Source organism: Schistocerca americana, chromosome X, assembly GCF_021461395.2.
Source record: "Schistocerca americana isolate TAMUIC-IGC-003095 chromosome X, iqSchAmer2.1, whole genome shotgun sequence".
In the NCBI taxonomy this organism is placed as follows: Eukaryota; Metazoa; Arthropoda; class Insecta; order Orthoptera; family Acrididae; genus Schistocerca; species Schistocerca americana.
Genome location: NC_060130.1, coordinates 385,205,626 through 385,233,092, shown reverse-complemented (window position 1 = coordinate 385,233,092; position 27,467 = coordinate 385,205,626). Strand labels below are relative to the sequence as shown.

Below are 27,467 nucleotides of genomic sequence, written 5' to 3'. Positions count from 1 at the left end.
GTTTATTTTATATTACTGCTACTCACTTGGAAGTATGACAGCACAACTTAGCACTGGCGTATCTGAAGCAAAAACGAAGGAATGGTTATGGGCTCACAGCTGTAAAGCAATAATGGAACGGTACATGACAATATTTCTTCTGCAAGAAAAGTATTTCATTTGTGAATGTGGAGAACCATCAGCTGTCTGATGGATTGATGACAATGAAAATCTGTTCTGGACCAGAACTCAGTCGAATTTCCCACTTATCATGAGCAGTCGCCTTACTGTTAGGCTATCCAAGCATGACTCACGGCCAGACACAAACTTCCGTACGTCATCAGCCATATATATATATAGACACACACACACACACACACACACACACACACACACACACACACACACACACACAAAGATGATGTGACTTACCAAATGAAAGCGCTGGCAGGTCGATAGACACACAAACATACACACAAAATTCAAGCTTTCGCAACCCATGGTTGCTTCGTCAGGAAAGAGGGAAGGAGAGGGAAAGATGAAAGGATGTGGGTTTTAAGGGAGAGGAGTCATTCCAGTCCCGGGAGCAGAAAGACTATATATATATTGTTGCAGTACGTATTACATTTTGAGTTAAGACTGATCACTTCCTATTTCTATACCAGCTATAATGTTGTCATGTCATTATATTTGAGTGAATATTTTTATGACAGAATTAGTATTTTTTTGAAATTCACCTCAAATATGTGAAAATGCTCAGCAGCTGGACAAAATAATAAGATACTGTGCTATAAATATTTTATTTCTATGTGCCGAAGCTGCCTGTCACTTTCTCCTCGTACTATAACATCTCTGAAAATGTTCTTAGCTACTAGCTTGTCTCTAGTCGTTTGGGTGCCCTGTTCATCTACTACCATATCAGATGTTAAATAAGGTTTGAGGGGAAAATTTTGTACTAAACATAGTAGTGTAAAGAAAACTAGATTTATTAAGATATGCCAGAGGGTGTTAAAAAGGATTTTTGCCACTGATAGGAAGATATCTGATTTCAGTACACATCTGCAAAATTGACAACGAAAACCGTGCACCAGGAACTGTTCAAACAAAATATTCGTGCTACAGCTAGTATTGACAGACATCTAGGACTGCAGTGATAAAACATAATATGTGGACCACTGACCAATTACAACATGTTGCATGCTCCATCAAATCTTCTAAACTGTTCTGTACAAAAGATAAACTTAGGTGAAGAGAACAAGGAAACATACTATTCAGTCCATGCTCTTCATATTGTGAAGCATGGTAGATATGTTTTGCTACATTTAGTGTGTTTGTGTCGTGGTTTTTTGTAAGTTAAATGTTCACATTGTAAAGAAAGGTAACCGGTGAGGTCTGTGAAAACATTTTCATTCAATGATACTAAACAAAAAAGTCTGGAAATTTCCAAAGGTTGATTTGAAGAGTATGGGGAAAAAGGGGGGGGGGGGGAGGAGAGGATTAGGGTCCAATTACCTTCTTGTCTAGTGATTGGTGACTGAACCAGAAAACAGAAAATGTATTAGATGTTGTTACAATGCCCAGTATTCTGAGATTAAAATGCAACTGTCATCACTAGTAAAAATCACTTTTGTCAGTTACAGTAAACCACACTGTTAGCAATGTTGCAAAGTTATGCACAACTTCGAACACAACAGTAAGGAGAGGTGGGCTACAGAGTGGTGTGGCAACTGTTGTTTTAGGAAAGCTGGGCAGGAATTGAAGCGGTTAGCAAACAGGTTAACTCACTAAACAGAAGATGTACTTAACTTGTATTTCTCCAAGCATACAAAGATCCATTACAAATAATGCAGCAAGAAACAGAGTCCAGTTATCACAATGTAACTAGGATGAGGCTCGCTGCACGAAGCACGAATGGAGTTGCCATAGCTAATGCGAGTGGGTTGAGGGGGCCGTCCTATATAGTGGTGGCAGAGGACGCACATAGTCCAGAGCCTCTGGAGACGTGGCTCAGTGGGCACGCACTGTTGGGTCTACCAGATTCTGCACGATAACTGTTGATGTCAGACAGAAACTTGCAATTCCTTTACCAACTGTGGGATATCGGTGGAGTGATATCAGTGCGTGATACCACATCCCCCCCCCCCCCCAAAAAAAACTTCCACATCATTGCCCTGTAGTGTAGATGAGCAAACAATAATTGGAGGGGGTGGGTGCTGGAGGCCAGTGGCAGTGAGGAGACAGAAGTCGAAACTGATGCCAGTAGCGAGCTCTCGCCCATGCCCCATGTATTCGCTGAGTGCACCCACTTACAGATGCGGAGCCACGAACAAAGACAGAGGCACCTTGATGATTGAAAGGCATCTGAGGCGGCACATGAAGTAGCTGCCAGGAAGAGGGGCCCATCCCCAAGCGACAGTGGTTTTCGAGCCAGCAATGACCACAAAAGGGCCTCAGCTTTGATCAACTCCTGGACCAGTGCTGTTGGCGCAGTCCCAGCGGGAGCCGCATGCCACAAGGGTCATTGTGTCCTGGCGGACATGGAATCTGAAAGAACATAGCCTGCAGCAGGATCCCACAGTTCACATGGACAAATTTGATTCTGGTGATTTTACAGCAATCCTCTCTGTCCCTGCAGGAGAAACATAAAATGTCCTAGCAAACCTACAACATACAATCAAATGTACAGCATCACTCCCAGCACCTTTGTCTGCTACACAATCTGTAAAAGACCAAATCGTTAGTTGTACTTTGTCTGCCTGGGAAACGTGGGTGCCACCTGCCATGGCGGGTGCAGCAATTGGAATGAGGTGTAGCGGCCCTGTCCATGTAACAGCTCCACCGGTGATGGTCTGTCACGTGGCTGGGAACAGTAGGAAGTCGAGCAATAGATCCCTTGTGTGGGAGGCTCGAGGTTTGTCCATCAGTTGCTTAAATGTTTGTACAAGGCATTCAGCTTTGCTGTTGGATTACGGGTGGTATGGTGCACTTGTGAAGTGCTTAATGCTAGAGGCAGTGCAAAACTGTTCAAACTCTGCAGCAACAAATTGAGGACCATTGTCAGTCACAATCACTTAGGGCAATCCCTCCAGGCAGAAGATAGATGACAAGACTTGGATTGTGGAATGAGCTGTAGTAGAGTGATTAGTAACCATGAAGAGAAATATACTGAAATTATCGATGAAAGTATCCATGAAATCTAAGTGCAGCCGTCGCCAGGGTGTTTGAGGCTTGGACCTTGCAAAGAACTGCTGAGGTGGAGCTGATTGATGGTCAGCACAGGCTTGGCACTGAGAAGTCTGTTGTTCAGTTCGTGCATCCAGACCGTGCCAAGTGCAAGGACATGGCACCAACTGTTTGCTGCAGATGATGCCCCAGTGACCGTGGTGTAGCAAATGAAGTACGTCAGCCTAGAGAACCTGGGGAATCTTAACACATGACTGGTCATTATTGGTGCAGAAAAAAATGACACCTTGGTGAACCGTAAAGGCATGATGATGGGCATAATATCTGTAAACTGCAGATCTACAAATCTGTCTGGCTGAATGTGGCCAGCCGTAAAGGCATGACGACGGGCACAATATCTGTAAACCACAGAGCTACAAATCTGTCTGGTTGAATGTGACCAGCCAGTGCGAATGTAGTGCAACAGATCTACAAATCAGGATCTGCTGCTATGGCGAGAAATGGTATCTGCATTGGCATGCTTAGAAGTGGGCTGATACCTATATTGATAATCTGACACAAGAAGAGCCCACCGTTGCAGTGTCTGTACTGTGTGAGTGGGGACTGACTGAGAAGGGCTAAACAAAAATTGCGGAGGTTTAAGATCAGTCACCATGTAGAATTTTCTTCCAGAAAGATAATTGTGAAACTTAGTGACACTGCAGACAATGGCAAGAGCCTCCTTTCCAATTTGCAAATAATTACAATGAGCTTTGTTCAACGACTTTGAAAAAAAGGCAGTTGGCTGTCAACAGCACCAAATTTATGCAACAAAACGGCGCCATTGCTGTAAGAGGAAGGAGAAACAGATTTGGATGGGTCAAAACAAACCAGGTGTTGATCATGAAGCAAAATAGATTGACACTCCTGTGACCAAACAAAATGAACATTCTTCCTGTGCAAGCAATGCAAGGAAGCTGTGATCTGAGTGGCATTAGGAATAAATTGGACGTAATGTGTGACCTTTGGTAACACACTGTAATTCCTGCACATTGTATGGGAGTGGAAAGTCACAGATAGCGAGCAGATGTGTTTGCAGTAGGTGAACAACCTGGCTGTTAATGACATGACCTAAGCCAGGGGCGGGCAAACATTGCACGTGGCTCATGAGCACACAGCGCTGCACGTGTGCTGCTTGCGTGCAATCGTCAAACGGGACAGTGACGACAGCCGGCAGGTTGCGGCAGTGTAGTACCAGGCTAAGCTGCGGACGTTGAAGCGAAGCGACCACTACGTAGTGAATGTTGTATTTCAAGAACCGGAAAATGCAGAGTGAATCAAGGAAACGGAGAAGTGGAGATTTGCTATCTTTTAAAAAGGAATGGGAGAATCATTTTTTCTTTGTGCAAAAACGTGAAAATTCGAAATTTATAATATGTGACAGTATTCTCGCTGGTCAGCGGAAGTTTAATATTGAACGCCATTATAATAAGTTTCAATATGTTCCCGTACTTAGTGCAATAAAAGTGGAATTTCTCAAGCGATTTGGAGATATATCATACTTATCCCAAGGTTTTGAATAGTTCTCGAGACAATTTGCTGTTTCTGTAGATGATATTCATCCCAGTTTGCATATGGAATTAATAGATCTGCACTGTAGATTCTACAGCATAATTCTCTTCTGAGAGACAAGTTCCTTTTGGCAAGACGTGTAATAGATTTTTATCACGACTTTCCACAGCAAGAGTTTCCTCGTCTCCATCGTGAAGCCGCGAAGATAATGTCAATGTTTGGCTCGACATACGTTTGTGAGAGATTTTTTTCTGTTATGAAAATTAATAAGTCTCGGTTAAGAGCAAACATCAGTAATGAAAATTTACGCAACTGTTTGCGTTTGTCTGTATGTAGAAATTTTGTTCCAGACATTAAACGTATTGTAAACTCCACCTGTGATAATTAAATAAAATGTATCGTAGGTGATACGTACTCTTTCAAACCACGATTTCTTTCAAGCACTCCTACTAACCTTATTCCTTCATTCAATAAAGCAGGCCAGGAAACAAAACACATTACAGAGGAAGAAGCGGAGAGACGGTATGTTGGGGAGTGGAGAGAAGCGGGTGGCCAGCTTGCCCCTGTGTGCACACAGAACACCTGTTAACTGCACACGTGCAAGTGCATCGCACATGTGCACGATTCCTGCCCGCCCCTGACCTAAGCACTAAAGTTCTGTCTGAAAAAAATGAAAAAAACGTGTTTGTCTTTGTTACACTTGAGATCAACTGTTTACAACATTTGAAACAGAATGTGAAGACCGCTAATGTGTCCCTCAGGAGTGTGACCTGACAAGACAATGTCATCCAAATAATTTGAGCAAAAAGGAACTTCTGCAGTCAGCTCCTCCGGAAAGCACTGAAATATGATGGATGCAGAAACACTGCCAAATGGCAGTCTCAAAAATTTGACAAGACCTAGATGACAAAGATTTGTTGCAACTGCTTATCCAGAGGGATTCGCAAGTAATCGTCATGCAAATCAGTTTTGGTCAAGTAACAACCAGCACCCTATTTATCCATCAGTTCTTCCAGATGCAGCAAAGGATAACTGTGAGCGACTGTTTGAGGATTCAGTTTTCTTAAAAAGTTCCTGAGTCACCTGTTCTCGAAGAGCATGAGAAACAGGACAAGCTCTTAAGAAAACGTGGCTGTGCATTGTCGTTCATCGTGACATGGGAAAATTATTGACTTTGCTTAAACCCTCACAAAACAAATCTTGAAATTCTGCACATAACTTAGCAGCACTGTCCCGAGGATCAAAGGAACAAACAGAAAGTATGTTGTCCTGAATGTTTTACCAAAACAAATCAAAAGAGCTAAGATAAAAAATATTAGCACTCTCTCAGGAGGAAAGCACTGTAAATGTCACAGTCTTCATAAAATTTCAGGAAGTTGCAGGAAGGTTACAAGCGCCTAAGACAGGAATGACTTGGCGGCTGTACCACATCAGTGTATGGCACAATTTGCACAACTTCGATTTGCCAAGCAATTCGTAAGTGCTATGGTTGAGCAAAGTCACTGAAGCCTCAGGGTCAGGTTGCAAGCAGACTGACTGCCCAGCAATAGTAAAAGGAACAAAATCTTTGTTGTACTGCAGATGAGTTGGGAGCCTATCCCGAATCACTGTTACACACTCGTTTTGCTCTAACTACACTATGAGCCTTTGTAAAAACACTACACATTGTTTGTGACTTAGATTTGTGTGAAGGAGTAGTAAAAGCAGGCACTTTGCAATTCTGTAAGCACACAGACTGTACATGCCCCTTTTGCCACAAAGAAAACAAGTAACATCACACAAGGAGCAAAATCAATGATCATTTGCCATATTACTGTGAGGACATGACTTCACATCTTGCGCCGGACGCAGTACGTGTTGACGTAAGCACTGCAGCTGTGGCCAGTTGAGAGGCCTGTTTCCTGTGGCTACCTACAAAACAAACAGGTGCTATCTTAAAACTGCCTGCTGCATTTTCACAGGAATCTTGGTAGTCCAGAATCTGCAGAACATATTGAAGAATTTGTTCCCGATTTCTAGTCACCTTTGTTGCACGTGATTTTGTCAAAAATCATTGCATCACTGTAATATTGCCCAGTCACATTGGAATCTACACTATGTAGTAATGCCTTGCAATTCAGTCACCCACTGATTCTATGTCTGCCCTTGATGCTTACGCAACCGAAAGAATTTGTAACAGGCAACTGCCACTTGTACCCTATTCATATAATACTTTGTAAGTGCCTGCAGTAGGTCCTTAAATTCTACTATAGTAAAACCCCACTTTTACACTTTTGAAGGGACTTGAAAAAAAAATTGTGTAAAATGTGGGAAATGACTTCACAAGTTGTACAGTTTACGTATAGGGCCCTCCTTGCATTTTCGTAGTTTTTATGATGCCTGTACATGATAGGCATCAAAATACTCATCAGGTTATGTGAATGTTGTGCTATGTTAAGTAGCTGACATGACATTTACCAACACTTAACTCAACAAATCGCGCTAAAAATAATGCAAGCCAAGTGGCCTCTATGTTGATTTACATGTTTGCAAAGCTAAGGTGACTTAACTGGCAGTTACAGTATTTATACTTTAAGTCTACAGAAAGTGGAGGTCAAGTGTTCACCACATTAAATAGTTCTGTAAACATCATTTTTACTATAACTTTCCTGTAAAACTGACATCAGCAAATGTACCCAGTGCCAACAACTTATCTTGCTGTTTTAGATTTTGTAAAGAAAAGTGTGTGAAATATTGCAGAGTGCATTAAATATGGCACTACACTACAGATCAGCATGTCACTGTAGCCTTTATTTCTCACTCACCCACTCACTCACTCACTCACTCACTCGCTTCGTCAGCTCACAACCAAATTGTCATCTTCAAATCACCCTAGACATTGGGGCTGTGATATAGGTCGGTTTGTATCCACAGCCAAGATTACAGGAAACAGTACAGTATTTCACTTCAGCATTTTAAGCCTACATTTTACAAAACATTAATAGACCATTTTTATTTGTTATACTGACCTTTAATTTGGATGGTCTCACATAAATTCAGTGTGAACAAATGGGAATAAGAGTTACTATCTTTTAGCAACAAAATCCAAAATTGTGGGTTGTTTTAACGTTTTTTGGTGAATTATTTTCTGTGTGGTTTTCCAGTTAATAAAGACAGTTAAAAACTGTCGTCAACACCTAAAGCAGAAATATATTTTTTAATTGTTCTCACTGCTCCATTTACAACTGAATTGAGGGGAACCCCACTATCATCATCACTATCACCGTTACCTTCTGCAATGTCAATGTTTTCTTGTCTATGAAAGTCAGTCATATCATCAACAGATAAACTTTCCACGGTGACAACATCATCATTATTGTGTACGAAATCCTGAAGTGGATGCTGCAGCTGCAGCTTTTCCCAGGATGAAGCAAGTAGTTTTTCAGCATCATCATTAATACTCAGGTCTGGTGTGTGTGATTCATTTCCCTCGTTAGCTTCAACCCGATTTTCGGAAGCAGTTGGAGATGGTGGCCTCCTTAATCTCTACCCATGTTTTCACATTATAATGTAAAACATCCTAAATTGACACTTTAAAGGATGCTAGGTCTTTCCCAGCATCCATCAAAGTTAATACCTTCTGCACAATTGCCTTCCTGTTGTAATGGATAATACCCAAATCCAAGGTCTGTAATTTCCTTGTATAGTTTGGTGGCAAAAACTCGTTAATTCCCCATCATATAAACTTATTTTTTTGGAATGCACAAGACAACAAGCCACTAACAAGAGTATCTTCATGTTATGAATTCCCAATCTTGCATCAAGGCAACGTAATTGCTTCTCAGATAATTCTGACACCATCCACACTTTATTGTTGGCACTGTAGTTTGTTCGCAGTATTTTTATATTTTTAAAACAATGTTGTATTTTATATTCGTGAATCACAAACGGTTTAAATTTTTTAGAACAATCTGTGTTTGTGCCTAACATTACTGTCAGGCAAACTTTACTGTGTTTGCCTCCATGGAATTTTTCGCCCTTAAAGGCAAGCATTATGCTTGGCAGGATGTTGAAAGAGACACCTGTTTGATCAGTGTTGTAATTGTCGTTTGGTTTGTATTGCTTCATAAGTTCTCAAAGTAGGTGAAGACCCATTACAAGTAATGCAGCAAAAAACAGAATACAGCCATCAGAGTATCAACTAGGGTGTTGCGTGCTATACTAAACACAATTGAAGATGTTGTAGTGAAGAGGTTCCAAGTGCAAGTGGATTGAGTGGCTGCCGCCGGCTGTCCCATAATTTTTTTTTATTTTTATTATTTATTTATTTATTTATTTTATTTTGCTGTTTCATGTTTTTTGTCAGACAGTGTATATTTGTGCCACACACTTTTCATCACTCAATATTTGAATGTGAAATCACCAATGGATGTGCAAGTTTTAAGGCAGAATTTGTGCAAGTTTTAAGGCAGAATTCAGAATTAAGAAGGAATTGTTTGTATTCAGTTTTATGTGATTACTGTCATAGATAAATACGATGAAACAAAAAGGAAGGATCCTTAAATATTGTTAATATCTGTGAAAAAGAAACTGAGAAGTGTAGTTCGCTTTGTCCTGCCATTATAATGTACTGACAAGGGTTTTCACTCTAACTGCGTGACATTTTCCAGAACTGACTCGTCTACACTTAATGGGGAAAAATAATTCATAACAGCTACAACAAAACTTAGTCAAGCCTCCTCCTCCTCCTCCTCCTCCTCCTCCTCCTCCTCACCACCACCCCACCCCACTTTCCTCCAGCTCTGTTTGTGTTTTTACGTGGTCACTTACATCTACCTGTACAAAGTCTGGATCTTATCATCACAAAAAGGTCTGTGATGTCACAATTGATAGAACATCTGCAACAGCTTTGAGGGAAATTGTCACTGTATTCTGCAGCAACTGATACTGAGCCACGCTAGCATTTGTCAATGGCTTCAACACATGTTGAGTTACAGAACTGAAGGCAGTTCGAAATATGTCCATAGTCTGTAAAATACTCATTCTCATTATATTCTTTCTTTTGAGGAATGAAATTTACCTATTCCCCGCAGCTATTCTCCATTTAGCTCTCACAGGATGAAATATACACAGGTCTAGAGGTTGTAAGTGATTGTACTGTTCGCAGGAACACACATAGGCACTCCTGAGAAATATCATCACATTGTGGTGTGCAGGGCATCTGTCAATAATAATAAGAATGTTCATTCTTCCTGCTGCACACATCTTGGCATTAAAGCTCCTAAGAATCTTTGTACATATTTCAGTAGTTGTCCAGGTGTTGCTAATAAAATCATAGCTGCACTGTAGAAATTTTTTACTCACCTGGCAGTTTAAAATTTTTTATGTTTATTAATAATGACAACTTTTCACTATAAGCACACAGCAGGGCCATGGTTCCAACTTTCAGTACATTCCGCGTCTGCTGCTTCACTTTCCTCACTTACGTTCCGTGAAAAAGAGTTCATTGCAACCTCCCACTCCCCTTCCTCCAGTGGTATTTCCAATCATTCAGTGCACTGGAATGTTAAATTGTAAGTATCAGGCCAGTTTCTTGGTCCTAAATTTCCTCCAATGGAAACTTTTAACTGACTATTTCATGGAGTAATTTCATTTGTAACGGGATGTTTTCTAGGTCTTCAGCGGGTGTACACACATTTAGGTTGGCTGCACAATTAATCACACATGATGCCATGTTTGTCTTAAACTGATTACCTGAGATAACTGCACATTTCAAAGGGCAAGCTGTTCGTGTGTGAGAAAGGCTTTTCTTGTGGATGTTATACTGTGCAGTCCCCTTTGATATGTTTTCAGTCATACTGTTGTCTGTCACCGAAACCTCAACCTGTTGCCATCATTATCTCCATGAGGAAAAATGGATTTTGCATTTTACTGGAGGCTTCAGGAATCCTGAACATTATGTGCATAGAAAAACGGAAACATTCTAGTGCGTGACTAGACTTGAGACATTGTAGTGAAGAAAATAAACATCATTTTATCTGCTTTTAGAAACAGTTAAAGAAGCAAAACAGCTGCAACCACCCAGTACACAGAAAGTTTCCTTTTTATGTCATTGTATCATCATGAACACTTCAAAAAATGCCAAAATTGAAGGAAAAACTGAATGCAATCTACACACCTTCAGTTTAGAGAACTGTTCAGATTTTGACTTGAATGGGTAACTCTGGAGTTAAACTGAAGGTGTGTAGGCCCTTATAAACAATGAAGGACAAATGTTCTCCCATGTTAGTGCAGGACAGGGAGTTTCAGCATTCAGGATTTTTAAGTATACTATGCAAAGATAGTAATGTCGAGTCATATTTCTTTGCCGTGTCAGAGTTTGATGTGCAGAATGTTGTTGACAATGTAAATAAGTATCAGCTTCTGTTAAATCTTCTGCTTTCGTATTTCGCTAGCCATAACTGCAAACATCTTGAGCAGTGTAGAATTGAACACTTCGATAAACAACACAATGTGCTTAATTTGTTCACTTTGCAATGTTTTTTGTAACATCAGCTTATGTGACCTGCATGCAGAAAGAGACTATTTGAAATTATTCACCAAAAACTATGACCTACCTTCTGACAATCAGAGTTGATTGTGGATTATTGACATTTTCTCTATCAACAATTTAATGCAACTCATTCAGAAAAGAAAGGACTGGCTGCAAACTCTCAAATATGTTAGGAATTTTGTCATAGCTATGTTTCAGTTTGCGTACTATCTAATGTTTATGCCTTAAAAGTGGGCAGTTTCTTAGTTTGAATGGTAGCAACAGAAAAATTTATTAAAATTGGGAATTCTGTAAAAGTGGGTTCGTTAATACTGTGTTTTATTGTATTTGAGATAAACTATTTGGAAAAAAAAAAAAATTCAGAAAAAATCTATTAATTTAGTCTCCCGTATATAAACTTCCTCGTCCATGTAACATAACTATGTTGACAATGTTTTTGTTCAGAACCGCAGTTAACTTATTTGCACAGTGTTGTCAAGAGTTATTGTTGCTACATGGTCTTACTGCGCGCCTGTTAGGGATACAGGAAATGCAAGATGGAATGTGAATAATGTAAAACTAAATATAAATGGCTGTGGCAGGTCTAAAGATATCTTAAAAGTTCCAATTTCGGTCAGCCATATTCTTTTGAATAACTTTGTAATGGCAATTTGGTATGTTGCTCTGTACACATAAAATTATATTGTTATTGCTATTATGGTTGTTGTTTTTGTTGCTATTATTATTATTATTATTATTATTTTACAGCTTACAGCATTAGCTATGCTAATGCTGGATCCATATTACCGCACAATCAAAGGCTTTGAGGTTCTCATTGAAAAGGAATGGCTTAGCTTTGGACATAAATTCCAGCAGGTTAGTATCAAACTGTCATCTTTTCTTACAGTTCTCACAAGATCATTGAACTCAGTACACATTAACAAGGCAAAATTAATGTAGCACCTATGAACCAAAATAAAATTCTGTTATGGCAGATTTACATCTCATGAAAATGATTTACTGTTAAAGTACTGAAGAGGATTGCCCCATTTTGAAACCAATAAGTCTCTAGACATTAAATATTTGAAAAGTGTGAATTTTTTGTGACTACATACTGCTGTGAACAACACAATATTAGCGCCAGTTTTGGATAAACTATACCAAATGAAATGTTTACCTCATAAATTTCTACACCAACTTTTAGGAGAAGTCAGGATAAAAATGTGAAGAGTGAGGACAACCAGTCTGTATGCATCTCTGCATGCATTACAATCTAATACAGTAATAAAACTGTTCATTCAAAATCATTGAGCCCCACTCTTACACCAATTGTTTTTGATAGGATGTAATTGCTGCTTTACCAGTGCTCCAAACATAGTATTCTTTGAAGTGTGCTTTTGTTGATAAGATAATGGATGCTACACCCATATAATTTTTGAATCTATAGGGTAGGGGCACCATGTACAGTTGCTATATATTTTCTTGTATATTTGTAGGATGATATAATTATATTTGTAGGATGATATAATAATTTCATACACTATTAAATAAGAAAACCTTCTGAATTGTTGATATCGATCCAGTGTTACATCTGATGGGAGTTTTAAGAGAGATTTTGCAGCCAGCTGTTACTTAAGAAATATCGTAAACAATTTCATGCACTAGTGTGGATGGGGTCAGTAATTAATGTTTACTTGTTCAGTACATTGACCTAGGATATTTCTTAATTTTGTGATTCAGGGCATTTAATTGCTATAGCTGAATTCGGACACCCAGAGTCTAAAGTTCATGCATTGCTGGTTTAGTTTCTTAGGTAAGCACAACCTGGCCTTGGAACTATTTTCTCTACCTCAGTTTTATCTTTGAATGAACTGAATTTGTGTGTGGACATGGCTAGGGATTGTGCGTGTTGCATGATCTTGCTTTTGTAGCTGCTGTTCACAAACAGCAAGATGAGGTGTCAACCAGTCTCTACTGGCTTTGCATCAACACTGCGAATTGTGGTCTATCTGCGCGATGGTGCCACAGATCTGGCGAATTGCAGTTGTTGGTGACGTGATCTGCAGAGAAAGCTATTCTGCTACCAAGCAGTAGCAGTGGTGGTAGCTGGCAAGGTGTGCCCAGTTCTGGAGCTTTTCGATGAGAAAGGTTGTATGTGGATGATGGCCACAATGTTAGTCCAGTACCTCTTAATGAACTGGTTTCAGGTACTACCTCATGTGGATAATGAAAGAGAGCCAGTGATCACCACTCTGTTGAGGATGAGGCAATCCACACAGGTGAAAGAAGGGGCTGTTTAATTGTAGACAGTTCCAATGTTGAGCACATGATGGTCCCTCATAAGGAAATGGTGTCATGGTAGGGAAACTAATCAAATGTGCACTCAGTATGTATCCTGGGAGGAATTGGTGGCAGTGTCAAAGAGGCCATCCTGAGAGCAATTGAGACCACAAGTTTTAGACAGCTACAGATTGCCACTCACATTGTCACCCAGTTCTTTCAGGAGACTGGGGGACGTGAGCTCTCTCCACAGCTGTGAATTAGCAGAACCATTCTGAGAATTGAATGAGACCTCTTATCTTAAGCTGAGTAGAATGCCTAAACCAGAGTCTTCTTCAGTTCTGTGATGCAATTTCACTATGCAGCGGACCCTTGCAAAGTCACACTGGATAGGTAAAGTGTGTGCTGTACACCAGAAAATATTAATTGTTAACTGTAATAGTATTCACAGCAGAGTCACAATGCATGTGTCTCTTACAGAAAACAGTCACCATCACGTCATATTAGCTACTGAGAGCTTGTTGAAACCTGAAGTTTAGAGTGGGGAAAATTTCAGCACCACGTGTAACATATATAAGAGAAGTTGGTTAAACTTTCCAGGAGGATGTTTGTAGTGATAAGCAAAAACATTAGGTCCAGCTAATTCCAAAATAATTAAGACTGCAAATTAATATGGACAAGACTGACTTGGATCAGTGGACTTTGATTAAGATTCAGATGTTTACAGCGACCTTTGGTTTCATACACAACAGCTGTAGAGCCATTCAAAGATAGCCTAAACTCAGTAGCATGAAAATACCCCAAATGTAAGGTGATAGTAATAGGTGAAGACTTCTATCTGCTCAATATTGATTGTGAAAACTTAGCATATGCATACCTTATCAGTGGATATGGACAGTCTTGTGTAGTAACAGAAATCATTGTCGGGCAGCTGCCTCCAACTACTACAGTTGAGTTAGTGAAAGAAGATCCTTCACATCTGGCAGTACTGTTGCCAGCTAACTGCAAAACACAAATGGCTATGTATGAAACAATACTCTTCAATAAAGATTTGATACAACTCAGAAATGTTGCCATAGATATGTTTACAAAATCACTTTATGTGATTAAGGTAGGCACAAGAAACAGCAGCACCAACACTGAAACTGTCAGCAATTGTATTTTTCCAATATCACTGTAGTCTGAGAATCCACAAGTGAAAAAAGGATATATTTTAGATCTCCTGGCTATAAACAGACCTTACAATTACAAGATTGTCACTGATGTGAGAGGGATTAGTGACCATGATGCTATTACAGGGACAATAGTCACCAAAGGCAAATAGGTCAAGATATCTAGGACTTCATAAGCATTCATTGTCAGCTTAATGAATGAACTGACAACATTTAGGTCAGTCTGGCAAACAAAGAACAATTCTGCTTGAAAGCTGAAATTGGTTGTAAACTGTTGTCTGGGTATTTTTGTTGCATGTACAGCAATAAAAGATGGTAAAAACCTTGGTTTAAGGTGCGATTCAGAGAATGTCGCAAAACTTGTGCACCCTAAGGAGGCTGTATTTGAAGTCTACAATAATTTTCAGTCAGATCCTGATGAAGTATCTTTCAAAAATCTTGGGAAGTTTTGGTCATATATAAAGTCAATGAATGGATCTGGACCTTTAACTCAGTATCTTATGGATGCACTTGCTGCTGAAACTGAAGACTGCAGACAGAAAGCAGAAATATCAAGTTCCACATTTAAAAATTTATTTGCACACAGCGTTCCAATGTTTGACCACCACAAGCTCACAAATGAGAGAGACTGATGTTCTCAACCTGATATTGTTACACAACACTGCTCAAAGTGAATAAGGCAGCGCAATCTTTTTGCAGTCATATTTCACATTGAAAGCACTGTGGAATTTGGTGTTTTCCTAGCTCATATTTACCGCAGTGTAGGTTACTCCTGTTTGCAATAGGTATAAAAGGTCAGAATTATAGGCCAACCAGTTTGTCAAAGAAGCAGCATGTATTCAGAAAAAACACTCATGTGCAACAGAAATTGCTTTATTCATGCTCAACGTCTTGCAAACAGTAGATGCAGGTGAACACACAGATTCAGTGTTCCTAGATTTCCAAAAAGTATTAAACTATTACATCTTCGACTACTAACCAAGACATGTTTAAACTGTGTATCTTCGCACTCATGTTACTGGCATTATGAATATTTGAGTTGTAGAACCTAATGTGTTATACTGGACATTAAATTTTCTGGATACATGAAAATAACATCAATTGTGCCCCAGTTAAGCATAATAGAACCTCTCCGAGTCAGTGTACATAAGATTTATCAGATAGGACCCGGAATACCAGTACTATAAGATTGTTTGTTGACATACTGTTGATTACAGGAAAGTACTGTCATCGGATAATCATAAAAAAAATCCAGTAAGACTTGACTTGGACAAAATTTCCACTCGATGTAATGAATGGCACCTCTCTGTAAATGTAAATAAATGTAAGATAATGCCTTTAATAAAGAGAAAGACCTATATTGTATCAGATTACAAGGTCAGTGGTGACCATCTTGAGTGTGTTAATGGGTATTCACAGAGTGCTGGGATGAAACAGAAACTGCCTCATGTGACCCATCCCCATCTGTTCCAGTGAAAGCTGAGGTGTCAAAAATCTTTCGTGCACACTGTGGATGAACTAGGGCTACAATATAATGAAAGAAAACATAAAAAAGCAGTCAGGCAGCAGAGCAGATTCAAACATAAGCAATTTTAGTAATAATACCAGATACAGAAATGTTAAATGAATGATAAAACTCGAGTTCATTTTATCGAATTTGAACTATTTTCATTCAGGTTTGTAACAAAACGCTCTTCTCTCTCCTTCATAATGCTCTCTAATTACCACGTTTGAGTTTAAACTTTTTTCACCACATGGAGGACACATTTGTTCCCCAGTCACTGTTCTTACTGCTTGTTCTAGCAGTTCTTTCACTTCACACATTTTGTGTGTTCTTGTCTTTACTGCAATATAGCCTTCGATTCTGTATCAAACTAACTAGGTTTTGTTTGAATCTCAGTGGTATAGAGGAATTGTTGTGCACTACCCTGTTTCGTTTAATGATTTCTATACTTCGCTTATCATGAGAATAAACCTAATGTAAACAAACACAAACACAAACACAATGAATGGTCATCAGCCGTAGCTCTCGTTCACTGGTGTTGTTCCACTCTTGAAAGTAAGCCCAACTTATGTATTAGATATCTTATTACTGTGTCACTGTAAATGAAACTTTAATATGTTTGGATGTATTAACAGCCATCAATGTTTCTCTTAATCTTACTTTAGTTATGTAACTTTTATTTCAAAAATCGTGTACCATCACAGCTTCTGTAAGCACAACTTGTGCTCTGATTGTCTCTCTGTTCATACATACAACAAAAATTGATGACACCGCTTCGCAGTGAAACATGCACATGGAACACTGTTAATGGCTAGAAGCAAGTTGTTCTTAATGTTTTTGACAAGACTACTGAGAAAAAATCAGCTCTGACATTTTTTGAGAAACACTAGGTAATTAGTATAAGGTAGGGTATTTTAATTATATCTGTGGTGTAATCAGTAGTGTTCTAAATTGATAATCAAGTGGGCTGGCAGGTACCAGTTCAAAACTCGTTGTGGTCTACAATTCCTTTTGTTTGGGTTGAATATCTAAATCGCTTGGATATGAAATTCTTCAAATATATAGTAATTATCTCATATCTAATATTCCCCCCCCCCCCCCCCCTCCCCCAAAGAAAAATGCACATCTTCTAGTTTCTAATTACATATAACACGCAACATTCTGGTTTTCATTGCAAATACACATTCTTAGTTATTGATATTTTATAAAAGATTGTTGAAGTTAAGAAAACTTTACACAATTAAATGTTTTGGAGAAAAATCAAATACTCGTTGTTTGAATATGCCTACTGTGTAGTAGGACAGGTGTGGTCTCACGTGAGCCAGAGTGATAAGCATTGTAGAAATGTGGAAAACAATAATTTTCACAGTGTAGAGAACACTGTACAAATACTGCATTTTTACAGTTGTCACCTTAACTCTGCAATCTGAACCCAATAGAATTGATCTGGAGTAAAGTTACAGGATTTGTTGCAAGAAATAACAAGACATGTAAGCTGCCAAATGTACTGGAACTAATGTGCAAAGCTTTGTGACACATCACTGCCGAATGATGGCGAAAATAGCATGTCATAAAAGAGGAGGAGGAAATGTGAACTTTCTGGTGGCTTGAGATTCTGTTGCTGATCACCTTGTTATCAACATAGCAATGTTTTCCACAGAGTCTGATATGGAGGGAGTTCAGAGATTACCAGACGACTGACTGTAATAGCTTCAATGGCTTCAATATTTAACTTCAATATTTAACTACATGGTGAAATCCGAGCAGTGCTCTTTTATGCTGCACGTAGCTCAAGCAGAAAAAATACCCCTGTTAAAGTCAGGAATTTTCATCACTCTTGTTTTTAAAGACAGTACTATGTTAGCTAACATCAAGAGCATGTTTTGTTTTCCATCAGATCCCCTAAAAAGCATATCACCTGACTTTTACCATTAGTTCCTTCTGTTCAAAAATTAAATGACATTCAAGGCTATATTGTTCTCTGGTCATCTCTTTTTACACCTTTACTCCAACTGTCCACATTACTGCAGGTTAGTTGGGCCAGGTGGCCGGCCATTGCTGTCCAAGTTAGATGCACTGCTGAGTCGATGTACTCTATAAAATGTATCCTCATTATCATACTTGACTGTACTCGAGACAGCTTAGCTTCTGCTCCATGTGAAACAGAGTCCAGTGAGGTTCCAGCAAATGCAGAAAAATACATAGTGTAATGTTTACATAAGGTTTTTTTCTTATGATGAAGGGGATATAGTAGCTCTTTCATCAGCATGCCATCTTCAAAAGTTATGTTATTATATCTTATCCATTCTGATATATCTCGCTTGCTGGAATTTGCATTAGGAACTTTCCTTTTTGACAAGAATGGTATGGCACATTATCGAGAACAGTGGCTCTATTTTCCTGAAGCTGAGGAAGAGTATCTTGAAATCATTTCTCGAATGTGTTGATGCTAGTCTCCTCATGGTAATGTCCACTTTTCTTGGATTCAAAAATCCACAGCTTTTGACGAAACCTGCTTTACTCACAGTGTATGTGTTAACCTGGTGTTTTCCCATATCCGGTGAGCCCTGGTTTCCAGTGGGTAATCCACACAAAAACACTTGTTTAGAGGATTTTACATCATTATGTACCCAGTTGTTACTTCGGGTTTGTCCTGTGTTGAGTCACGCCTGATCCAAATAGCAAATGGGTCTTCCTTCATCTCTCAACAATTTAATGGTTTCTAGATATTGCATCCATGTCGAACATCTTAAAAGTCGTATACTTTCCTTCATATCACTTTTCTTTCGGTCATCAACACTTTCTGAAAGCTTGTGTGCGTGGTTTTTCTTTCTTGGGAGACTTCAACTCACTTATCACATGGCACACTAAAGTACAACGAACACTTGTAGATGCAGCTGTTTTGAAAACAATATCAGTCATTGATGGCTCTGGACACAACAGCTCGATTTTATACACGTTGAGAAACATGCATGTCTCTGCAGAAATTAAGAACTTGCTTTGATCGCTTCTTGGGTGGACTTAAAATGGACATGTCGACCTCACTCACTGTATCTGTAGGGGATGACATAATAAGTTAACTCATAGGTGATGCTAATGGGGGAAAAATGTAGCTATTGGGTGGGCACAGAAACAATGAACGCTGAATGTGATCATAGACACTGATGCTTACGCTAATAGTCAAAAACTGGTCTTTCAGATGTGATGAACTTTACATTCAGATTCTAAGATGACACACTAATGATTTACGCTTGCAATGGACGTGGCCACACTGATCAAGTGTTCCCTGTATTGTTCACCCCTCGACGACAGCACTGTGGTCACACATCTTGATGCATTTATGGCCAGTTTCTTGTTCCAGTGAATGGAGTTTAGTGTAAGTATTTACTGCCAGTATTAAGAAATGGTATGAAATGAGACAATAACATAAAATGAATATTAGGAAGAATGAACAGACTACTCAGATTTCTCAGAAAGTTTCTGGGGAAAGTGCCACGCATACCCGCTGATGTGCAGAACTTAGAAACAAAAGTAACTTTAGCATGATGTGTCGCTGCAGAGTAATTTAGCTCAATGAAACTTGAACTATACATAATAAGAACTGCTACATTATATTACAGAAGGTAACTGAAAGAAATTCGCTATGAGACAAAAAGAAATGACAGAATAAAAGCAATAATTACACAGCAGTTACCGTGGGTCATTATGGTCCCATGGCTGTTACAAAAGGCAGGACATGGTTCTTAACAGTGTGTGTTATCACCATGAACAACAGTGCGTGCTCTGCAGTGTACTTTCATGCTGGCCACAAAGTTATTAAGGAGTTCTTTGATTAGGGCATTTCATTCCTCCTCCAACGTGGTTGACAACTGCTGGATGGTCATTTCTGCATGCAGACATGCTGCAGTGTGTCTCCCCAATGCATCCCACATGTGCTTGATGGGATTTAAGTTGGGAGAAAAAGCAGGCCATTCAGTTTGCCGAACATTCTCTTGTTCCTCATTCCAAGAGCTCTTCCACTTGTGCAGTTTTGGTGGCATTGTGCATTGTTGTCCATAAAAATCTACATCTACATCCTTACTCTGCAAGCCACCTGACAGTGTGTGGCGGAGGGTACCTTGAGTACCTCTATCGGTTCTCCCTTCTATTCCGGTCTCGTATTGTTTGTGTAAAGGAGGATTGTTGGTATGCCTGTGTGTGGGCTCTAATCTCTCTGATTTTATCCTCATGGTCTCTTCGCGAGATATATGAAGGAGGGAGCAATATACTGCTTGACTCCTCGGTGAAGGTATGTTCTTAAAACTTCAACAAAAGCCCGTACTGAGCTACTGAGCGTCTCTCCTGCAGAGTCTTCCACTGGAGTTTATCTATCATCTCCATAACTCTTTTGCGATTACTAAATGATCCTGTAACAAAGCTCGCCCGAGTGCCTGGCTGAAAAGATGCACATAGGGAAGTATTATGGTGCCGCAATAATGTAGACTGGTGAATGCAACCCAATGAAAGATTTGAAGGACAGTATGCCCATGCAACATTATGCCGCCCCACATCATAACACCTGGACCACCAAAATCAGCTTATATGACAATGTTCCTGGGTGCATTATGTACCCTCATATGGCGACAGGTGGGACCATGTAAGATCTTGTACTTTTACTTCCCATAAAGCAATGCAGAACAGGTTTGTATTAGAACAGTCTCTTTCATGACTGAGTGCCACCTGTGTGGTGCTTTTAGTTTCTTGTTTGCAAATGAGACCTCCAACTTATTCCTCAGGTATGTGGTAGATGACCTCCGTGGTGAGTAACCTGGTCCATGATATGTCATGGCCTCTCACAAAAGTCAAAGGAGAACACCAAACTAATGACATCACAACACTCAGATCTCAATGACTACCTCAATTCCAAAACTATTGACACTAATGGTACCAGAATCAGTGACTAAGTGGGTTTTGTGTTCATCTATAGCAGTAGCTCTGAACGGTGATCTCTATCGAGTGTATGTACTGTGTTTACAGCCCACACGAGAGTAAGAGCATCCTAAAATGTTGCAATTGAGTGAGTTGCGTACAAACTATTTACTGGTGTAATGAAATTGCATAGAATATCCATGACCAGCTAGTAGAGCTTCATGTTCATCCTCACATTTATTTTGACGTAGAGCCATGTGGGAATTACAGCTAATGAACATCCTGGTAACAAGGCCAAAAAAGCTACAACAAGAAAGTTATTGGACCTCTGAACCCTCAGCACTGATATTTGATCACAACTCAAACTCCTAATCCTAAATGGATAGGAAGATGAATGCTAAACCACAACTACTCCTAACAAGATCCTCTCCTGGGAATGCAGAATTTGTAGCAGAAATAAGTTGCTAGAGGGGCAGAAGCATAATATATGTGCCTTTCAAGTGCAGTTACAACACACAAAGGAGGAACTAGATAGGTTGAGGAGGATGAAGGGTGCTGGGAAATGGGAACTGGCAGTTGGTAAGAAGGCAGCTAGGATGAGGAGGTATTCAGACAGTTATACTTTGACAGTTGGTCAAATCTATTACATGCACGCAGAGTTGGGGGGAGAGGAGCCCCTTGTAGCTGCAGAGCTGTAGATGTAGGGAACATGCAGCAGCCCTCGGCAGTTAGGAGGCCTAGGTCAGTTGCAAAGTCTAACAGAAAGAAGAAGGTTCTGCTGCTAGGTAGTTCGCATGGTAGAGGTGTTGGCCAGCAGTTGCAGGAAGTGTTGGGGAATGAGTACCAGGTCACCAGCATTGTGAAGCCCCGTGCAGCATTGGCTCAGGTGACTGACAGCATAGGGGATTCATGTAGGAATTTTACGAAGAAGGATCAGGTAGTGATAGTGGGTGGAGCAGGGAACAGTCTCGATAGGGATGAGGAATATGATGTAGGTGGCGACCTGGTAAAGATAGTTAATCAAACTGGTGGCAGTAATGCGCATTTTGTGCAAATGTTTCAGTGTCATGATTGGCCTCATATTAATGCGGCTGTTAGGCACGTTAACATGGGGCTGAGGAGGACACTGATGGCAGAGGGCATGGGTCACATTTCAGTGGTGCCAGTTGACTATATCAGTAGATTGTGTTTCACTAGGCATGGCCTGCACCTCAATAGGTATGGGAAGGGAAGATTGGCAAAGCTTAAAGGTGACAGTGTAGTGGGTGGTGGTGGGATCACTCATGGAAAAATTCCTGTAGTAGTTGGTGTTAGAGCTGAAACGTTTTTAGATTGAAGTCAGCTGATAGGTATACCTGCTTAAAGGAAGTCCTTCTAACCAAGGGCTCACCTTCAGAGGATGTCATGTTTACACGTAGAGAAGGAACTAGCATATTTCATCAAAATATAAGAGGTATTAGAGATAAAGATAGTGAACTGCTCACAGATGCTGACTCAGAAATTATTGGTATATTGGAGCAACACTTCAATAATTTGACAGTTTAGAAGCTTCCTTTACCAGGATACAGATTAAATGGATGTTTTTAAAGTTCCTTGGGGGGTGGGGGAGTGGCTGTGTACATAAAAAACAGTATTCCATTTGAGTCCATAGATGTATCACGGCACTGCACTGAACAGATACTTGAATGTTGTGCAGGGGCAGTTGAATTTAGCGAAACCAAACTTCTAATTGTTGTTGTTTATAGGTCCCCTAACTCTGACTTCAGAGCATTTCTGCTCAAGCTGGAGGGAGTTCTCGATTCACTTGATAGGAAGTACCAGAAATTAGTTATATGTGGTGACTTCAGTATAAATTTTGTGTATGAAGGTGCAAGAAAAAGGATGTTGATAGATCTCCTAAATTCATATGATCTGATGCAGACTATGTTTTTTCCAACTATTGTGCAGGGGAATAGTAGCACAGCCATAGGCAATATTTCTATTCATTCTTCATTACTAGATGGGGATTCTGTTAGTAAAACGGTAAATGGCCTTTCAGACCATGATGCACAAATTTTAACATTTGAAGGCTTTTGTACTCAAACGAACGTCACATATAATTTCAAACTTTGTAGGATAGTTAATCCAACAGCAATAGAAAGTTTTTTGAACTTTGTTAAGGAACAAGAGTAGCAGGATGCTCATAGTGCCGATAACACAGATGATAAATATAATGTCTTTCTTAACATATTTCTCGTGCTCTTTGAGAGTTGCTTTCCATTAGAATGTTCTAAACAGGGTACTAGCAGCAGAAGGCAGCCTGGGTGGCCGACACATGGGATAAGGATATCATGTAAAACAAAGCAGAAATTACATCAAAATGTTAGAAGTAATCACAATCAAGCTACAGTAGCCCATTACAAACAGTACTGTAAGGTGCTTAAAGATGTTATTAGGAAGGCAAAGAGTATGTCGTATGCAAATAGAATAGCTAATTCACAGAATTAAATTAAAACCATATGGTCAGTTGTGAAGGAAGTGTGTGGTCAGCAGCACAAGATCGACGGAATAAAGTCAGTTCGTAGTAAAAATATTTCTGTTACTGATAAATCACATACATGTACAGTATTTAACAGTCATTTTCTGAGCAGTGCTGGTGAATTAAATAAAATTTTAGTTTATACAACTTTCCTGGAAAATGACTTTCCAAGATTGATGTCTGAAATACTCATCTGTGATACAGAAAAGGGGGAGATTGAGTCAATAATTAAGTCATTGATGACTAAGGACTCTCATGGTCACGACGGAGTGCCTAGCAGAATATTTAAGTACTGTGCTGCACATGTTAGCCCTGTATTTAGCCAATCTGTAAGTTTTTCTTTAGGTATGGCCAGTTTCCTTAATGTTTAATTTAATCAGTAGTAAAGCAGCTTTATAATAAGGGAGAAACAGATAATTTAGACTATTTTAGACCTATTTCGATGCCATTAGGGCTTGCTAAAGTTATTTAAAAGGCTGTGTATGTAAGGATAAGTGATCATTTTATATCACACGATTTGCTATCAAATGTACAGTACGGCTTTAGAAGTCGTTTAACAACTGAAAATACTATATTCTCTTTTCTCTCTGAGGTGCTGAATGGGTTAAACAAAAGGTTTCGAACGCTAGGCATATTTTTTGATTTAACTAAGGCGTTTGGTTGTGTTGATCACAAAATATTGCTCCAGAAGTTGGACCATTACAAAATGTAGGGAGTAGCTCTCAATTGGTTTACCTCTTACTTTAACAGACAGCAATAGGTCATTATTCACAGTGTTGAGAATGGCTGTGATGTGGGGTCTGAGTGAGGTACAGTCAAGTGCGGGGTGTCCCAGGAATCAGTGTTGGGGCCACTCCTGTGCTTTATTTGTACAAATGATATGCCCTCTAGTATTATGAGTAACTCTAAAATATTGCTGTTTGCTGATGACATTAGCTTGGTAGTAAAGGATATTCTGTGCAACATTGGCTCGATTTAAATAATGCAGTTCATGACATAAGTTGATGGCTTGTAGAAAATAAAGTAATGCTAAATCACAGTAAGAATCAGTTTTTACAGTTTTGAACACACAATTCAACAAAACTGACATTTCAATTTCACAGAATGGACACATGATTAGTGAAACAGAACAGTTCAAATTTCTATGTGCACAGATTGATAGAAACTGTCATCGAATGCCCACATTCAGTACCTTGTTCAAAGACTCAGTGCTTCCATTTTTACTATTCAAATGGTATCTGAAGTGTGTGATTGTTTGACACAAAAATCAGTGTACTTTGCTTATTTTCATTTGCTTATGTTGTATGGTATTATATTTTGGGGCAACTCTTCCCATTCTAAAAGTATATTTTTGGTTCAGAAATGGGTGGTTCGGGCAATAAGTATTGTAAGTTCATTACTGTCATTTCTTGTTAACAATATTAGTTTATTCCCAAGATTAAGCAGCTTTCACTCAGTTAATACTCGTCAGAGATCAAACCTCCATTTGGGTAGGACTTCCTTAGCTCTTGTACAGAAAGGTGTGCAGTATACCGTTGCATCCATTTTCAATAAGCTACCACCAGAATTCAAAAATCTTTGCAGTAATCCACACAGTTTCAAATTGAAACTGAAGAGTTTCCTCATGGGTTACTCCCTCTATTCTATCGATGAGTTCCTTGAAAAATTAAGCTGATACTTGTTGTATTGTTGATTATGCGTTGACTTTTTTTGGGTTCATAAACATTTTATTTTTATCTGTTATTATTTTTATCTTGTTATTTCATGTACTGACATGTTCCATGACCTTGGAGATTTGCTCCTCAGTTTGGTCCTACGGAACTTGATGTGTAAATAAAATAAAATAAAAAAAGTTAAAACGTATTATTGGAACGGTATGTACATTTAATAATTGTGTTATACATAACTTCGTATTGCTGTTGGTTTTTCTGTATTGCTGAATTATATACAAAGGGTTTACTGTTCTTGATTGTAACAAATAATTTAGAATGCTGATATACTCAGAGAAGACAGTGACATATACTAATATTTAGTAGTATTGATGGAATTTGCTCCTCATAGTCTCCCATACTACTGTTGTTGTTATGAATGTGTCAGTTTACTGAATCTGGAGGCAAAACCCTTGAATATGGCTGCTTAAAAAGATGTACCAGCAATTAAGAGTTGCAAGCAGTGGGGTCATGTGAATTTAGCATCCTCTGGTGGTGCATATGCGTGGTGACTCCCCATTAAAGACTGCAAGCATTGCCTGGCAGCATTGTGGCTGGAGGTTTAAAAGTACCTTCTCCCATGTAGCTGTGAACGGTGTGCACTGTGCCAGTTGTGGTCGAGAAGGATGCTATCGCTGCTGCACTATACATTGGCCACTCCAGGTGCACGCATGATTTTATTCTAATAGGAGTGGACCCATGCCATTGTCAGTGTGGTATCCTTTTGATGTGACCCATATACTTGTGGAATGATCCATTCTGGCCAAAATGAGTACTAAATTGGGAAAATTCCCTACATTTCCTGCTCACAGGTGATAAATACAGCTATCAGACTAACTATGCATTTTATAAGAATATGTGGTTGTTATAAGAAACTGCAAGCTCCCGTGTTTATATGTTGGTTGTTGACTGTTCCAGCTTGTGCACCTACTTTCAGAGGATGTCTTCTTCCTATAAATGTTTCCAAAAAACTCATAAAGTGACAAATTTTCAGGACCAGTTTTATAAAAATAAAATAAAAATCGAAGCGTAAACATTAGAATAAGAATGAAGGAGATACTCAAGTGCACAAATCTCATCTCACACACACACACACACACACACACACACACACACACACACTTCCTCAGATGCTATCTGTTAGTGTACATAATATAGCAACATAGCCAATGGTGGCAATCCTTGATGTGTATCAGTTGCTCTTTTATTGACAGTAGATACTGAAGTGGGCAACAACAGAATCACGAATTTTATAAAAGTGATAATACAACTATGGCTATAACAATGCAACATGGGAAGTAACAGATACGAAGATCAGAATCTAAAAAAACTGTATTCTTGCTGCAACCATTGTAGTAGATCATCTGCAGCAGTGAGTAATAATTGTATTCCACATAGGTTCTTAAGGCTTCTGAACATCTTTAGGCTTCATCACTTGTGTATCTGTGTTCATGGACAACAATTTGCCAACTGCCATTCTTTTCATTACAGTCTTCCTAAACATTGCTTTTTGCGTCCCATAACTGAAGTCATAGATTTATCACAGTTATGAATTTCATAGTTCTCTCATTGCACAAAGGGAGCCAGAGTGACATATGAATGTAAACATCTGATTTTTGTATTGGACTACTTTAATGAATACCTTGAGCATTTCTGTACAAATCACCAGTAGCCACAAACCAAAAGGTTGTTGCCAGTCTGGCTGTAAACTGATACATAGTCTTTATATTGGTATTTCTTACCAGTTCTCAGATCATTTGCCTTTGCAATATGTTCAAAATCCTGCTTCAACATTCTGAAAGAGCAAGGTACTCAGTATCTATTCACGAGATAAAAATTAATTCACCACATAACAGTATTTCTATTTTTCTTGTTAATTTTTTCTTTGTAAAATGAAAAAGTAGGAGAGCCACACTCACTTCTAGTTGCTCACTTTAGTCAATTTTGGAGCAATACAGTGGCTCGTGTTAACACTTCTGGCTCAGTAGTATATTACCTCAGACAGTGTACACTGAAGCACCAAAGAAACCTTTATGGACATGGGTACTGAAATACAGAGATACGTAAACAGGTAGAATATGGTGCTGTGGTTGGCAACGCCTATATAAGATGACAAGTTTCTGCCGCATTTGTTAAATCAGTTACTGTTGCT

At 39.2% G+C, this 27,467-nt stretch overlaps 1 protein-coding gene across 2 annotated transcripts in view; it reads left to right on the top strand.

Annotated features, from left to right (window-relative positions):
- Positions 1-27,467, top strand: part of LOC124555567 (myotubularin-related protein 2) — a 182,921-nt gene that overhangs the window by 104,377 nt on the left and 51,077 nt on the right. For both annotated transcript variants that reach the window (XM_047129526.1, XM_047129525.1), the window contains one exon: positions 11,993-12,100. In XM_047129526.1, the coding sequence (XP_046985482.1) occupies positions 11,993-12,100 (108 nt within the window). The remainder of the gene's footprint in view (positions 1-11,992; positions 12,101-27,467) is intronic.